This window comes from Epinephelus fuscoguttatus, linkage group LG11, assembly GCF_011397635.1.
Source record: "Epinephelus fuscoguttatus linkage group LG11, E.fuscoguttatus.final_Chr_v1".
In the NCBI taxonomy this organism is placed as follows: domain Eukaryota; kingdom Metazoa; phylum Chordata; class Actinopteri; order Perciformes; family Serranidae; genus Epinephelus; species Epinephelus fuscoguttatus.
In genome coordinates this window covers 26,873,124-26,891,099 of record NC_064762.1, presented here as the reverse complement: position 1 = coordinate 26,891,099, position 17,976 = coordinate 26,873,124, and the positions used below count along the sequence as shown (strand labels likewise).

Below are 17,976 nucleotides of genomic sequence, written 5' to 3'. Positions count from 1 at the left end.
ACAAGGCTTTTTATTATGAAATATTTGCCAGACCTTGTTGTTGACAATGCAGTGGCTTGCACGGTTCTTTATATTAGTAGAGTACCAGCTTTAACAGTGGAAATACAGTAGTTATAGCAGCAGGCAACCCTGCAGCAGCACCGCAGGAGCAACACTGTCTGTGAGAACACTGCACGCATGCAGGCTGCGGATATTCAGCAAGGTAGCTGGTCCTGCAGGCAGTGTGGCCAGGGCGTGAGGTGACACATCTTTGTCCACAATTTGCATGAAGGAGGCCCAGATAAGATGCCACTAGGTTTGACCTCTTTATATTTATTTTCTCTTGGCGTCTTTTTAATCTCAGTGAAGATGGTATCCATCTTTCATCAGCCACCAACGTGCTGACACTGCTTTCACCTTACAATCACTCTTGTAATCTGATCCTAATCATCATGCAAGTTACACACAGTGCTTATTTGTTTTTCTCATGATCAGCGCTGATCAGGGATCTTCTCAGATCCACTTGAGTATAGCACATAATGATAAACAGACCTGGAACAAGCGTTAACAGAATGAGACCTGACCCTCACTCGACTGACATTAATAAAAAGAGGACCAAAACCCATTTGGGTCCTGGGTTGTGTCTTGGGTCCTAGGGTCTGGGAAGTCCCATGAAGACCTCTGGTAGGAATATATGAAAAATATGTGAACTCACCATGAGAACGTGAGAACTTTAACTCTTAATATAATGAAACCCTTTGGGCGGAACTTTGTGCTCCAGAAAGATCATTTACAACAGCATGTCTGAGCCAATAGATGTTTGCAGTGTGATTGAATTCAAGTGACCGTAGCACGCAAATGTGATTTTACACCGTGGGATTACAACTCCGGGGTATTGAGCAACTCTCAATGTTCTTCCTCCAATCTGCTCAGATCTGATTAACCCTGACGTGGTACGACTCTCACTGCCAGGACACAAAATGACTTCCCTGGTTTGTTAAAATCAGAATAGGTATGCTATGACGTAATGCTGGCAGGGGACGCCGCCCGAGCTGATTGATGGCAACTCAAACCGAACGAGACCCCTGATCTCGTGTGTGCTTCAGATGTGGGTGGGATGCCGTTTCTCCTGAGCCTGGAAACAATTGTGGGTTAAATTTAGATGCTTCATCCAGAGTCAAAACTCAGCCACTCAGCTCTGTCATTAGTTTTAACTCCGCAGCCCATTTGTTTGTTGTTAGCTCCCAGTCACCTTAGCCAAGAAAAGTTTTACATCTCTATCCATGTTTATCCTCCTCTGCTCAGTTCCCTTCTCATGCCTCCTCTTTTTCTCCGTCCTCTGCTCTCTTGGTACTCAGTTAGTTTGCCTTTTAGTCCTCTGTGACTCATATACTGATGTTCATGCCACACATGTTACTTGTTGTATTAATGATAAAGACACATGAAAAGCTGTTTTGAAGAGTCTTTTACCTCTCCAGGTGGTAAATTATTGTGCAACATGCTATTGTTTACAGTAACATGTACCAAACAAGGAAAAATTAATCAGATGATTTTGATTGCAAGTGAAATACTGTATCTGTGTAAAGTTATTACCAATTTGTGTCTTATTAGTGACTAAACATTTAGATTGTCAAATGTCAGTGCCAGTATCCTGGGGATTGGTGTTATTGATAGCTAAATGGTAAAATAATTTTGCATATTTGGTGCTTTCCTTCATAAATTTCTTTATTGTTAAGGGGCCCCTGTGGAGTTTCTGAACTGTGCCAACAAAGGCAGTGAAAAAAAACCAGCTAGTAGAAATGGATGCTGAATACATTAATGCAACAACACTTAATAGAAACTACTTTAAAAAAAAAAAAATCATCTATGCAATGGTTTATGAATATGGAAATAGATTTAACATGTTTGTTAGACCTCAAGGATACACTGATTTAAACATAACTTTTGTTCGTTTACGAGAAAACTCCAGGTTTCATTTAAGGGTAAACTCTGCTGAGGAAGACCATGTGATACAATCGAAAGCTCCAGAACCGTGACTAAATGGACCAAATGCCAAGGTCAAGAATAAACTTCCAATCTCAACTTTTTAGTCCTGGACAAAAAGTGCCCATAAGTTGACATTTTAATATCTACATTTGCATGTCAACAAGGTAAGCTTTCTGCTGAGGTGATTCATGTGATATGATTGAAAGCTCCATGATTACATCAAGATTTTGGCCTGGTTTGTGGTCTTTAACATTAGCGACTGAAGTTGAGCAGTGACTTTTAATCATTATTCTTTGGCTCCAAATTACATTATTTGAGTTTTATCTTTGTTTAATGGAAGACAGTTTTGGCACATTATATCACTGATTTGTTGAATGCACCTACTCATTGCTTGTAAGGGGCCATACTCACTTGGTGGCATTGTTATATAAATTAGGGTGTCATCTACATAATTATGACATAAGATATTGTCTTATGTTGTTTCAACGTATTCTCATACAACGATTCAAATTCTATCTAATAAATAAACACCGTAAAAATGGCTTACATACTTAATGTAAGGTTACATAATTAACATATAGTCACGTAGGCTAAGCTTGTTATGGTGGTCTGGTTCAGGAAAAGAAACATGGTGATGACGTACCTCAAAATAACTCAGTGTTCACTTGGTTTCACAGAGTTCTGAACATTGGTCCTTACACAGACTGTCAGCCTTTTTACTACCTTCTTCTTTACTCCCATCAGTGCATTCACTGTGTGATCACAGCCCTCTGGATTATGTGGGATATACACTAATTACTGACTCATGGTTAGATGGGTTATTTGGTGCATTACTTCTTTGTAGTTATATGTATGAACCATGAGAACAGTCTGGTTGTTTGGTATAATCTGAGCTAACTGAAGGATGTAGATGTCATCCCAGTCTCACTGGGAAGTTGTCAAAATCCGACGCTTGGTCAGTGACTTCTGACATCGGACACCAATTAAAAAGCAAATTTTGAAAACAAACAATGCATGTAACAGGCAGAATTTGACATGGCGTCCCAGAACGTCAACAACCAACCAACCAACATACCTTGCACATTGTATCTCAACGTGGAAAGTCCATAACCAAACGTAAATATATGAGGTGTTAGTGAGAATGTGTTGTAGATTTTGAAGAGGTCCAAGAATGGAGCCTTGAGGAATTCCTTGTCATTTTTGTATGCTCAAAAACAAAATAGGTCTTGTCCTTCAAATAGGATTTAAACCAGTTTAGCACTGGGCCAGAAATTCCCACCCATTTTTCCAGTAATATGCTGTGGTCGACTCTTTCTCTTTCACTGCTCCTTTTCTCCACATTTTTCCAATATGTATGTTACCATGTTGCTCTGGTCTAAGTGTTTAATTGGCATGAAGCAAACGCCTTCTACTCGGGTTACAAAACTATCTTTCAATTTGACAGCAGTGTGTGTGTGTGTGTGTGTGTGTGTGTGTGTGTGTGAGAGAGAGAGAGAGTATGTGTGTCTGAGTATGTGTGTGTGAGAGAGAAATTGTGTGTTTGCAGGCATTTGAATTCCCTCCATTCCTGTGTGGAGATATTTGCTGACATTTATGAATAGGCCCACACACTGTTACGCAAGGACATTAACAAGAAATAGGTCCTTTGTTCATACTTTTTTGATCTGTTGCTCCTACGGTGAAGATAAACTCCTTGTATTTCCAACATGTCCTCTATTAAGGAAGTAAGTAATGTTCTGAATATCCTGCATTTACAAGAGAGTGAATCAAAGCAGTAAAGTACAGATAAACAAATGTGATTGAAACTTAATGTAGAGCTCAGTAAAGCCAAGCAGGGGGCAGATTTAAGTGATAACTCTGTAGTTTCATCACTAACAGCAGCCAATTTTACGTAGTCATTTGATACACTGTTATTTAAAAAATATATATATGTCTATTGTAGCAGCTTTAAACCCTTATCTAAGTATGTTTTTTTCCAAGCCTCTTGTTGTGATTGTTGCTCATTATGTAGCCAGGTTTTTAGGTGCTTTATGTTTATTATTATGTTACCTAGACGCAGAAGATGACACAAGTTCATACTCACTGAGATCAAGCTCTTAACACCACAGGGCTTACATACAGCTATGATGACATGTACAGATTTGGATGGATGATGTGTTGTTGCTGAAAGCTGCTGAGCTGCAGAATTTTCTGCTGACTTAGTCATATATCACAAGTCGATTTATGCAGAGCTTAGGCCTGGAAACATTTACAGCTCTCTGTGTCATCTGATGACCCTTAATGTACATTTTGAATGGCATGTTTGCTTCACTAGTGAAGAGTCCCATTGCTAAGTTTATGGCATAAATACACACACACATTCAACTCACATTGTTGTTATTCTTGTGATGCTTTTTATTTATATCAATTGTATTGTATTTTACTGAGAAATTGGGAAACAGATACAATAGTATCCTCATTTGCATTGAAGATGATCCATTTATTCCATTTTTTATGAAAGGCTCACCTTTTTACCTCAAAGAAATTCTCAGCTTTCGTTTATTAGGGGTGGGCAGGACTAAGGTATTTAAATCATATTACATTGTAGAGCTGCATGCACTGTATTGCTTTTCTCACCTCCTCCTTGCCCCACTGTCACTCTCTCCTTGTTAATCATGAGACTCCTGCTGCAGGAGTGTGAGCTCAGAGAGTCTGCCTGCACACACATGGTGACAACTAAGGGTGTTGACTGTTAGCATTACTCAGCTCACATTTCCTAAAAATTATCAATGAGTTCAGCAACAGAGTTGAGCCATTTTGGTGTCGGTGTGAGTTTGTTTGGACTGTTAAATGGCTCAGTGTCGGATGTTAGCTGCTGCAGCTGTGTTAGCTCATGCTAAGAGGGCAGTGTTGAACTGACCAGGAGACGAGCAGCTTCAGATATCAGTGCTGCATCTAACTAATGTAATGGCAGCATCAGAAAGTTTGCAGATTTGTCTTATATTAACTGGTGGTGGTTAAGACTGGTGGTTCAGGAAATGTATTTCAAATTCCAATTGTTCACCGTCGTTGGCCAATTTCCACTACTATTCTTACATTATTACTTAGTACTTTATAATAATTTAATGTGAGCACTCAAATATGGAAGTTACCTAAATTGTCCATCCATAATATGCATGTCCACTATGTCCATCTTTTGTTGAAGTCTGGGAGGTTCTTTTACCTAACAGTTTTTAGTAATACTTTGTTTTGTTTTTGTTTTTGGTTTTTTTTTTTGTTTTTTCAGAAAACGAGAAAAGTTTTAATCCATGATATGGCATCTTACTGTCCTTAGAAAATCTCAAAACCTAAAAATGTCTCTATGGGTTAATAGGTGAATAAATACTATCTTATCAATGGGGTAATACAGTAAACTGTCTCTGGTTGACAGTATCTGTGAAGCCAAAGCAATTTGTAGAAGGCTTCTGCTTTAAATCAGAACCCATCACTTTTTAACACAACCCTATCCTCTTAGATCAGGGACAGTGAACATTTTAGCCTCCTTCTGACCACAGTTTTGTCCATCTGTTCTTTGTTAAAATGACTGTATCCTCAAATAACATAAACCCTGATAATCCCTTGTGTCATATGTCAATGTGATGGATTTCACAACCCTGTCCTTATCTCCTCTTACATTAAACATACATGTTGTCCCATCACAGTGTGTTGTGATCTCTGCTGAGGCCATCTGTCTCCAAAAAAATAAAAAAGACAAGCTCACTGCCCTGTTGCTCCACCCTGCAGTAGATTTGTAACAGACTGGATGTTGGATGGAGGCGCCTGAACTCGACACTAGTGCTGTATTCTTGGACTCAGTGCAGTCAGATGTTTTCAGGCTGATCCTGAAGGGGCCACTGGGCTTGTTATTGTTGAAACACTGTCAGTTGAATGAACACATGGGAGTCTAACAGCCAGGAGATTAATAATGTGAAGCTTTGCTAAAATAAACTATTAACAAGAACACAATTTTTTCAGGACCACCAGGGTGAGCTGCCTTTAGCAAAGCGTAGGCATATAGACAAACATATATAACTTTAAAAAGCAGACAATCTAATATGCTGAAAGCTTAAAATAATTGGCAGTAAGATGTAAACTTTTGGTATTAAATATCCTGTGATGTCAGTTAACTTAGGTTTGAGTGAATGTGTTAAAAGAGGTTCAGAGATCGGCAGTGAGTTCAGCTCGGCAGTCCAAGAGAAATGTTGGGGTTTTATTTCAGTCTTAAGTTTTGATTGACTGATTCCTGTGACCACAGATGCTTTCTGTGTCCAGATACCTGACAGTTTAAGACATGAAATGTATGGACAAAGAGAAATGAAGATACTATACCATGTCAGTCAGTGGGAAGTGGAACCAGACGTCTTTCACCTCAAAATTTATCTCGACCTTATCTGACCTGACCAGTTCTCAACAACAATTAGACTGATTGCCATGAAATTTTGAACAGAAGTCCACAGTACCTGGAGGATGAACCTTACTGACTTTTGTAAACCCATAAATCTTCATCTAGGTCTCCCACCAGGTCAAAGGTTTCACTTATCCAATGAAATGTCTATTAGATGGATTGGACAACATTTGAAACAAATATTCATGTTGCCCTCATGAGACATTGTAAATATATATTTTGGCCTATGTTAAAAAATTTACTGGCATTGACTAAACCCAGTAAAAATAAAACCTTAATAGCCAGACAAACTGACTCCTGGCCAAAATGCAACTTTCTAAACGGGTACAAACACTAACATGATGAAGCTTTTTCTCTGCTCAGTAATTTGTTGCATTTTGTCTGACGCAGCTGACCTAAACTGTAACATCTGTTGTTCATGTTATATTGTTTACTGCTGACCATTCATGGGTCCAGGGGGTCTAGTCAAAAGTATGCAGAGACCCAAATTCTTACAATGTCTTCTCAGAACTGACCAAAAACTGTGAACCAAAGGTTAACTCAGGTCAGACAAGGTCATTAAGTCAACTCAGCAACAAAGGCCTTCAAAAGGAGGATGTTCTCAGCAGAGCTCAACGTTGTACATCTGCCAGTTATCATCCTGACAATTCATTATCATTTAGGCTGTAAAATGTCAGACGAAAGTCAAAGATGCCCATCACAAGTTCTAAAAGCCCTGAAGATTTCATTAAGTTTCGTCCAGCCTACACTGTTTCTTTTTTTTTTTCCCTATTAAAAAAATTGAGCATAGCGTTAGTTCAGGCAGGACACAATGTCAAGCTCAGCTCACATCCCAGCTACATCAGCTGATTTCAAGTAGCTTAATCCACTGATGGAGCAGCTGATTGATCACATGATTCCTCACTCTGCAACAAATTGGTGAATCTCATTCAAGGCGCTCTATTTAAACTGCTCTGGCCTGCCTACTGTTGCTGCTTCCTCTGCAAGCTGCTTTGCAGCCCGCCTCCACCCCAGCTCCTCCTTTTCATGCTGTGTCTGACTTATCAATGTCATTTCTGTTTGTCATTGATGCTGCTCTGTTCTGTTCCTGGGGGGTCCTTGCTGCTGCTCTCCCTGCCTTAAGCTTTACATGCAGAAAGGGCATAGAAGGGCAAGGACGTTTGTTCCCTGTGCCTTAGGCTTTCCTTGTATGCACGTGGAAGGGCAGGTAGGGGAGGTGTGTCTCAGTCTTAGGCTTTCCACGTAGGCGCATGGAAGAGGCTTTCTGTGTAGGATTAGGAAAGGCAAAGAGGCCCCAGAACAGAGCCATACCGTCAAATATAATACTGCAAATGGAAATTCTTTGACTAAAGTGGTCCTGACTAAAAAGAATAGTTACCAATTGCTTTTCTATTGATCAACTTGTCAATACAGCTCCAGACTTAACCCTATTTCTAACCTCACTTTGGGACAATTTTTCTCAGCTTGTACTCCCAGTGCTCAGAAGGATAGAAACACAACAACACACATATACAATTTCATAGGGTAGTAAACACACAGCCTGCCCTCTCAGTGTGACCTTTTCACAATGTCATGACCTGTGGTCGCCAGTTAAGTGGGTCCAGAGTTGTGAAGCAGCTCGAGGCAGCAGCAGGCAGATCTGTATCTCAAAGTCGGTCAGCAGCTCTTCCAGCATCAGATTTGCAAATTAGGAAAATTAGAGGCTCTGAGGGATCAGAATCACTGGACATGTGCTGGACAATAACAAGCCCTGAATTTCTAAGCATTCCCACAAGCTGTGTTGTGGTCCACCTTGTTGAACATGTGGTTCCCATTGTGACCAGGTCTCTCTCCCTCTCCTTCTCTCTCTTGCCCTCTCTTACTCACTATTTGGCTTTTTTTTTCACTCACTCTTTCCAAGTACAACAAACTTTTTGGACTGAATCCTTGGACCAGTTGTAAGACCCAGTTTGGCCTACATTTTGGCTTCCATGTCATTCTGTGTGTGTGTGTGTGTGTGTGTGTGTGTGTGTGTGTGTGTGTGTGTGTGTTTGAACTATAATGCATGACAAAAATGACTGGTTTCATGACGCTAATAAAATCATTATCTGTAGAAATTAAAGGCTCACATGTTGCTCTGTGAAACAAGTTTTGGTCCCATGCGTCTCCCTTTCAAGTGATAATCTAGACGATTCCTGCCTCCCTTGATTTTGGCAACACCTTTGATGATAAGCGGTCCAACATGCTGTAATAATAAACGCACTCAGTGTGGACCGAGGGTCTCTTATATTTCTACCTTTTTTTTTCTTTTTCTTTTTTTGAGAAATTCCTGACAAACCACTGTTGTAGCTTCCTTTTCTCTACAGGAGATGGGTTATTTTCATGGACATGTTTTGAGTTATTTCTTTAGTAAATTGATTAAAAACTTGTATAGGCAGCCACTGTAGAAATACCACTTTTTGTTAAAACCTGCAACTGGACTTTGACTCAATTCTTGAACACTTTTCAGGTGTCAGGAATTACCTGCTGCAGTTAGTACAAGCTGGATTTATGTGCTAGTGTCAAGGTGTACCACAGTCATACTAATTATGAGTGCTATTTCGTAGGTAACTGGACTTGCTTGACTTTCTTGAAGACATTTCGCCTCTCATTCAAGAGGCTTCCTCTGTTCAGTTATTACCTCTCATACCTGAAGAGGACTCTTGGATGAAAAGTGAAACGTCTTCAAGAAACTCAGGCAAGTCCAGTTGCCTACGATATAGCACTTATGATTACCATAACCTTGATGACTGAAAATCTTCAGTCATCACAGTCATACTAAACAAAAGGTTTTGAAGTTTATTTGCTGGATCACAAAGTATCTTTTTTCTGGTACTGAAAAGTAGAAGATTACTGAGCTTTTCTTCAACTAATTCACGTTTTCGGGGCGTCGGTGGCTTAGTGGATAGAGCAGGTGCCCCATATAAAAGGCTGTTGCCACAGCGGCCCGGGTTCGAATCCAGCCTGTGGCCCATTGCTGCATGTCACCCCTGTCTGTCTCTCCCCCTTTCACTCTTACCTGTCCTGTCCATTAAAGGCAAAATGGCCAAAAAAATCTGTAAAAAAAAAACAAAAAAAACAACTAATTCACATTTTCACATTCAACAAATCTCAACCAGCATCTGAAAAATGTAGCGCAAACCATGAGCAGTCCAAGCTGATTGAGACTAAAGTTTTGCCTCTACATCTCCACTTAAGCACATTCAATCATCCCATGTAAATACATGCTAGTGTAGGTGGTAAAGGATTTAAGAATGGCTACTATCAATAACAAATTTTGCATTAATATTTGCATTGTTTGCACAGTGTCACCCAACACATTATGCCATCAATTGAGACCATGTTTGTGTTTCTGTCTGCAGGTCCTCCAGGGCCAAAGGGAGAGAAGGGTGATACTGGACCACTGGGGCCCCCAGGAGCTCCTGGGTTGACAGGCTTGAGAGGTGGGTACAACCTAGTGTTGCCACCAGACAAGCAGAGATCTCCGCCTTCTGATAGTCTGGGGACACTCCTTTCTAAAGTGTGTTTAACACACTGGCGAAAACGGCCGGCAACAAAGCCTACTCGGAAATGTGCACTCCTCCTTTTCTCGTCCGCAAGGAAACAAACACACAGAGAGCTTGAAAATGGATGCCGAGAGATTTAACTCCGTTTTATCAACTGTGTGCTCAACCGTGAAGAAAATATTTTTTTTCCAGCGGATATCTTAGTTACAACATGATTGAGCTAACTGGAGTAGTTTCATGTCGTATCCGACAACGGGAGGCTTTTAACACATGACGTCCTGATGTTAGCTTTGCTGTTAGCTGTCCCTGTCAGCTGCAGCCACTGATGCTTTCTAGACATCGTGATTTCCCAAAACTGAATAAATACCACACATAGCAACACAAAACTGCTTTGCTAGTTCAATCATGTTGTAACTAAGATATCCACTGGAAAAGATATTTTTTTCACGGACTGTTTAACGAGTTATTACCTATTATAGACACCGCTAACGGCTAACAGGGCTAACAGCTAACGGTTAGCCCAGCTAAACGTGCACACAGAAATAGTAATGTTTGTTCAATCATTGTGTTTATAGACTTTACAAACATTGGATTAGTCTAAACGGTGATACAGTGATGTGAAAAATGTGAGATATATATATATATATATATATATATATATAAGTTATATATATAGCTCTGCTGGTTTTCTACCCGGACTATAGACTATAGAGGGAATCGCCTTGTAAACAACAAGGCGATTCCCTCTATAGTCTATAGTCCGGCCAGATGGATGAGTCATGGCCTTGTAAAAGATTATGTTTGTTTCTTTTAGTTGGCGAGAATGTGTCGCCGCAAACGTGACAAACATCCACTAACTTTGACAGCGTTTTCTGCGAGTACAGCTGAGCCATTTTGTACCGCTACACGTGTTTCTAGTGGGACTCTGTTTACAAGCACGTGAGTTCAGCGAGCCACCGAAGGACCGCCCTGTAGATTTACTATTGGTTCTGCAACGTAGGGAGTTTTTTTAAACTCTGAAACTCCGCCCATCTAAACACAAAATCAGGGAGAAAGTCATCAGTCTTTACTTAAGCAAAGCGTCTAAAGACTGACTTGTGAGTCTAGGTACAACCAAACTACTATTCATCAATGTTTGGATTGCATAAAAATGTCTGAAGACCTATTAAAGCCATAGTTTGAAATTTTGGGAAGCACTTGCTTTCTCACAGATACTCAGATGAGAAGTTTGATACCATTCTGATGTCAAGGCACGTCCAAAATCTGGCCCATGGACCAATTTTAAGCTGCCAAAATATACTATATGTGGCCCGCCATACAGTATTGATTAATCAAGCAAGTTCACTTTGCATTTTTTTCCATTCACCTTATGATGGTAGGACTATCATACAGTTTGTAGACATGCACCAAGTATGTATACTACGCAGGCGGAGTCTATGTGTTTTTATAAAAAGATAAACAAGCAAATGAACGCTTACCCAACAGCAGACAATTCCTACAAGGTAGCAGACATGGCCACAGCAAAAAGGCGTAGAGTCAACAGAGAGGGCCACTGCGTGTTTTAAATATGAAGATGGAGGCAGGCATCCTGGTGGACCGAATGATTAAGGCACATGCCACAAAACTACAGTGTGGACCTTTGTTACATGTCAAGACCTCCTTTTCTCCTCCCTCATTTCCTGTCTCTGCCTCGATACTTAAATAAATTGAAATGCCATTCTTTCAAACTTCTTTAGTATGCCAACAAACAAATCCCCAACCTGTGGGAAATGCTGTGATATTATGGCTTTGGGACTATCTGGCTTAAATCTTTACAATACATGTAAGAAAAAAAAGATCAGGAAATTCTATGTTTTGAAACTATGTCACATTTAATGAATGTGAAGTCAGAGACCCACAAGTACAGTGTCAAATAATGTCTGATCTTGTGATTTATTCCCTTGTGTTTTTGGACTGGTGTGGTTTTTGGATGGTTTTACAAGCCCATGGGTCATAAAATGTACTTGCCCTATAAATGTCCAACGTAAACACCACATTTTGACTTACAGCCCTTTTTACACAAGAGGATTTAGGTTTGAGTGGCATGAAAGGTAAAAAATGTAGCTACCTGGTATGCAAAATTCTACAGCAAAGGTTTGGCTGGTGTTATTACCTCTGCTGTTTTGATTACATTTGGTTGCATTAATAATGCAGTGAGCACAGAGAGTATAAACGGTCATATAAATCCGCATAAGAAAACAAAACCCCAGACTTTGGATGGGGATTTATTTTCAGACAGGGTGTGGATGGGACCAGCGGGATGGGTCATCTATCTTTGTCTTGTAGGTAATTCCACCAAAAACCACAACTTGAAGCCTCATCCAAACCGAATTGGCACCTCAGTACCATGAAATTACTATTTTTCAAAGATACTGTAAGATACAAACAACAACAGTATGAATCCAGATGTTTTTGGGACACTTTCCAGCTTGGTACCTCTTGAATCATCACCCCCTATCCCACCCCCCTTGTCATCATCCATCCCACATACCCTGGCCAATGAATTGCAGCTCTCACATGACATTTCCAAGAAGCATTATCTTCCTGCTGAAAGGAAACCCCCCCACCACTGCTATAGTTCCAGGAAAAAGTGAATATAGGAGAATTTCTAACTGTAGGGAAGGAGGAGAAAAGTTTGTTTAATAATAAGCATGAAAACATAGCAGACTGAATGGAAACCCCCCCAGGACCGAAACAAAACTCCCCCCAACATCCATTAAGCCATTGTCTCTAGTGAAAGCAGCCACCTCTTAGGGATGGGGACTTTTGATCCAAAGTCTCAAAGGTGGCGGTAATCAGTGTCCACTAGTATATTAAATTTGCACTTTTCATATGTTTAATCAATCAATCAATCAATCAATCAATCAAACTTTATTGGTATAGCACTTTTCATACATTAAAAATGCAGCACAAAGTGCTTCACAGCATAAAAAACAAACAAAAATATTACATACAACATACAATACTACATACATAATGTGCACTTCCCAAATGTTAAATTTGCACTTTTCATATATGACATTTATACATTTCATAAGATAAATGTGCATGTTTCTTCTGCTGAATTTGGACCTTTCATATGTTAAATTTGCATGTTTCATATATAAAAAATTTTACGTTTCATATGTAAAATTTGCACTTTTCGTATCGTTTCACATGTTGAATTTCTGTGTTTCATACATAATGGATATGTTGAAATTTTACATTTCTTTTGTTTCAGTTCTCAATTTTATGTTGACAATGTTGTGTCTAACGCGTGGTTAGGTTTAGGCACAAAACCCACTTAGTGTCAGGGTTAGGATAAGATCATGTTTTGGCTTTTAATACTTGGTTTTGTTGCCACAAACATGGCTGGACCTGATTAGACTTCGTACAACATGGGTGCAGCCCAGGGGGGTCTCTGATATAAGGAACTGAGTGGACCTGTGAGGACCTCTTAATGATTTTATACAGTTACTTGTGGATCAATTAAACAGAAAATAATGCATCATATTGAAACGTACAACACTAACTAGATAGGTTTTTAAAAGTCCTTTTGGACTTGGAACGATCTCGTTGGGCTGTCCTGCAGAATGCAAAGAACGCTTCTGCACTGCCTCCAGAATAGGACTGATCGTATTTTCTCAGTGGATTTTTTTGAAGGAGATATTGAGCCTTTACAGCAGAGACACCGAAAACCACAGAAAACATGACATCATCCATCATCAGTTTATTTTGTGCCTCTGTCTTTAATGCATTCAGTGTAATTATTTCACTCAGATCACTGAGTAGTCACAACGGTGTAATCAGAGCATGTCGGAGTACAGCGACATTTGACAAAGATTGTGCTTCACTTTTCAACGGTGTAATCAATAACTCATTACTACATTAATTTTGAGATATTTGAGAGTGCTTACTGTAAACAGAAGCTCTTATTGTTTGCCACAGAGTTGGAAATCTGAACTGGATTGTTCTATGGAACAAAATAAAGTATAGTACTATTCTTCCAGCGTCAGCAAGCATTCAGAGATTTGAAGTGTTGGCAGATGGTGGAAGATGAAAGATCAACAGTAACATCATTTCCAACAACTTTGTATCTCCTATAAATGATACCAGGGCAGGCGAGGAGAGGTCAAGTCCTCATACGATAACGATTTTTCTACATTATTTACTTTTTGTTTGTTGTTTTATTTAGAGGTTGCTATGGTCTGGGCTTGTAGTGACTTGCTATTAGAAGTTCACCTGCATCAGTTATTAATGAATGTTAAGACAGAGTCTTATATTGATTTCTGATTGGCACCATGGCATCTCCCATAATTCATGGACTGGATTTGATTGAATGTTTCCACTTCAAATGTTGGTTAGAAGGAGTTTAGAAAATTGTTTATTTAGTGAAACCAATCAGAACTAACCCCAGCTGTTATTCTACCACTGCCAGGAAACAAAGCTGGATTTGAAAATACATTGATTTTATCTTTAACCTCTTAAAGTCTAATTCTGACAATGTCTGCACTGAACATTATTGATCAGAGAGAACCCTTTAAGGTTCTATATATGCGATGTTTTCAGCATTTATATAGCAGCAAACAACTATTTGCTATGTAAGGATATAGCGGAGTAAAGGCGTCCTGAGCAGTGAATAAAGTCCCACTCCCTCTACATGTTTTGTAATCCGAGTTTCTCTGTTCGATGTTTTGGTAGCTGGTCCAGTCACAAGCATGTTCGTGCATGCGGGTCCCTCCCTTTGAAAGAGAATCAAAAATTAGAAATCAAAATCAGAAACTATTGGCCCTCCTTGAGTTTATAAAGAGTGAGTGAAAGTGAGATGGCAGAGTTCAGTTTAAAGAGTTCAGCTGTAGCAACATGATCTCATCCCCTTCTCATCCCATACATTTTGCCATTTGGGCAGAAGCCTCATGTGTTACTAAAATGACGCGGGGGCATCCTTTGGCATTAGGCAACAAAACTTTTTGGTTTTTGTTAAGAAAAGACCATCCGGCTGAGTAGCACAAATGCAAATGACGTTGATCTTTGTTGGTTTAGAACACCGGTCCCCTGGGTACATGGAATAATCTGCAAAAGACCATAAACTTGGACACTCTGCCACCTTTACGTCCATTTAAATACCTTATTTCTGATTTTGTTTAATTGAGTGTAAATGCTTTTAACTATACAGCTACACCTTAGCATGTTTATCACCCTGTATTTCTACTTTTAGTGATCATTTATTGCTATTGTTGTTTTGTAGGATTTCATCTCTGTTTCAGTTGATATGCATGATGTTCTTTGTTTGTTTAGTGATTGTTTTTAATGTCTTTGTTCATGCTCAGCATCATTGAAAATGAGGGTCTCTCCCTCAATTGATTTCCCGAGTCTTAAATAAAGGTTTAAATTAATGAAAAATACCCATGGGAACATAGGAGTGCAGACTCTATTTTTTCATCTCTTGTATGATTTCTTGTCCAGCACCTTATCATCTGGATGTGCTTTTCTAAGCCTTTTATACGTCACATGTTGAAATGAAGGTTGTGTGTTTGTGTTTCAGGGTTTACAGGTGAAAAAGGGAACCAGGGCAGTCGAGGAGTTAAAGGGTCTGTCGGGCTCGACGGTTTACAGGGACAAAAAGGAGACATTGGACCCCCTGGTCCTAGAGGTATGTCTTTAGCTTGTTTTTATATGGTCATCAGCATAACTTTTCAGGAAGGTTCATCCTGAGTACATAATGAAGCACAAGAACATACAGCACAGATTAATTATTATAATGAAAGAATAATATGATAATCAAAATGTTGTGGACTATATTGGGCAACAGTAGTAGTCACATTAAAGTGAGTCACTTACTCACTTACTGAACATTTCGTCACTCACAAATCAATCAAATAGAGCCTGTTATCCGGCAGTCTTGCACAACTCACATCTGAGTCTTGTCAGCACATTCACAGCTCAAATCTTTTCAGACAGCTGCAAGAGATGTTGATTTGTTTTTTTGCCATTGTAAAAAATCTTCTTAGCAGGATTTTTTCAGCACAAAATCTGTCCAACATTGTCCATCACTAACGGGTGGCGCTTGTTTTCTTTTTATGGAAGCCTTTATTGCTTAATTAGCCATATCTTTGTTTATTTATTCAAAAGAAACAGCTGTCAATGCCAATCAAATCAGCTGTCTTAAATGAGTCCATGTGTGAAAATATTTTACCATATGTAATAATTTAAAAATAAAAAGCTGTAAAACAATAAATACAATTTTATGATCATCATAAATACTTCAAAAATGAATAAACTGCAGCCTTTAATTGTATAAACAGACAAACATTTCAACACTGCTGTGGACAAAGACTACAGTATACTAGCATTAAAAGTATCCATGTAGACAGTTTTCATGTATGATTTAATAAACAGAATTGTTAGAATCACATCGTCGAGGAAGGAATTCAAAGAAGAGCTGGTGATTATTTTCCCAACATATTTTAAGGAATCATATATGCTTTTGCAGAGAGCCCAATGCCTCTTTGAGAGATTAAGTAGGAAAATAATTCTTCTATATGATGCAAAAATCCATAATGAGCCATTAATAGTTTCAAAACAGCTGAATATACAATTATACATAGCAAGAGAGCGTGGGGAAATTCTTCGGCATTCTGTATTCCCAGTACTTTTCCATTGCACATTATAAATATATATATTTTTGACTTGAGCGTTCAGATTTTCCAAGTCGACATGAGAATAAAATGCCAACTTTGGATTAAAAAAGATTTTGTGCACACAATAATTTGATGACCTGTAGCGCTGCAGTTTATGTCTCTCTCCCTGCTGTTCCTTCCATCCACTCATCCACTCATTTATCCTTTTATCCTGACCAGTCTATATCTGCATAAACCCCCGGGGTGCTGATGTTTCCACTCAACAACTGGACAGTGCCAACGATAACAAAATCACATTCAGACACAGACACAGTGCTGGTGGGGAAAACATAGCCATGACAAATATGATAAGGCACTGTGTGTTTTTTCATGTCATTGTGTATGTGCGTATATATAGTATGTGTGTGTTTAGCCAACAGCTGTTGCAGATCAGAGTTGAATTTGGCTGATCTGTCCAGTGTTGGAGTCCCACAGTCTCTTTGTTGGCCAGTAGCTCTCAAAACCTTGGAGCAGGCTGATCTGTGTGAAGACGCTTTATTGTTATGGCTCAACACTCTGCACCAGACTCTAGTTTAGTGTATTTGTATGTAGATAGATGTGCCTTTTGTTGCTTTCATTTTTCTGCCCTTACTATGTGTGTAGTAAAGTCCTGTGTTTGTTTGACCCCTCCACCACCCCAACCTGCTATGTTATGCAGAGTTTTGATCTCTATACTACTTGCTTCTTTACTCTTTTACTTTATATGAATTGTGGTGCAATACTTTTCAAAGTTATATATAGGATCAGTGCGTGAGAGCAATCTGAAAAATTGAAATGAAGTAGAAATAAAACATTACATAAAATGGAAATACTCAAGTAAAGTACAAGTATCTCAAAATTGTACTCAAGCACAGTACTTGAGTACTTAGTTATATTCCACTGCTGTGAAACAGTGAAAATAGTAAAAACAAGAACATAAGAACAGATTAATCTTAAAGACTGTGAAGAAGTGCAAGAAGTGTTTGTTAGCTCTTTTTTTTTTTTTGGAGAAAAAATAATCTTTTAAGCGAACAATTCTTAGTTATCAGCATCCTGTTCCAACACTTTGCAAGCACTACTCACACACAGATCTCAGATGGTGAAAACAACATTTTTCACTCATGACTGCAGCTTGTATTTATTATGATCAGTGAAATTATAATTTTGAAAAAATAAGCGAGAGGAAATAGTCTTTTGCTACAAATCATAGCTTGCATGTTGTAATTTGTTGTAACAGGCCTCTGATTTGTTTGAAGTAAACAGAAGAAAACATGGAAAATTAACTTGGGTGGAAACAACCCCCAAAAAAAGTGTCACCCACAACAACAAAAAAAAGCTCTGGTACTGGGACATTGTTTGATTAACAAGTTAATTATGTAAAGAATTC

General features: G+C 39.0%; 1 protein-coding gene across 1 annotated transcript in view; it reads left to right on the top strand.

Annotated features, from left to right (window-relative positions):
• Positions 1-17,976, top strand: part of scara5 (scavenger receptor class A, member 5 (putative)) — a 104,801-nt gene that overhangs the window by 54,061 nt on the left and 32,764 nt on the right. The window contains exons 8-9 of the mRNA XM_049590823.1: positions 9,769-9,849; positions 15,476-15,583. Of these exons, the coding sequence (XP_049446780.1) occupies positions 9,769-9,849; positions 15,476-15,583 (189 nt within the window). The remainder of the gene's footprint in view (positions 1-9,768; positions 9,850-15,475; positions 15,584-17,976) is intronic.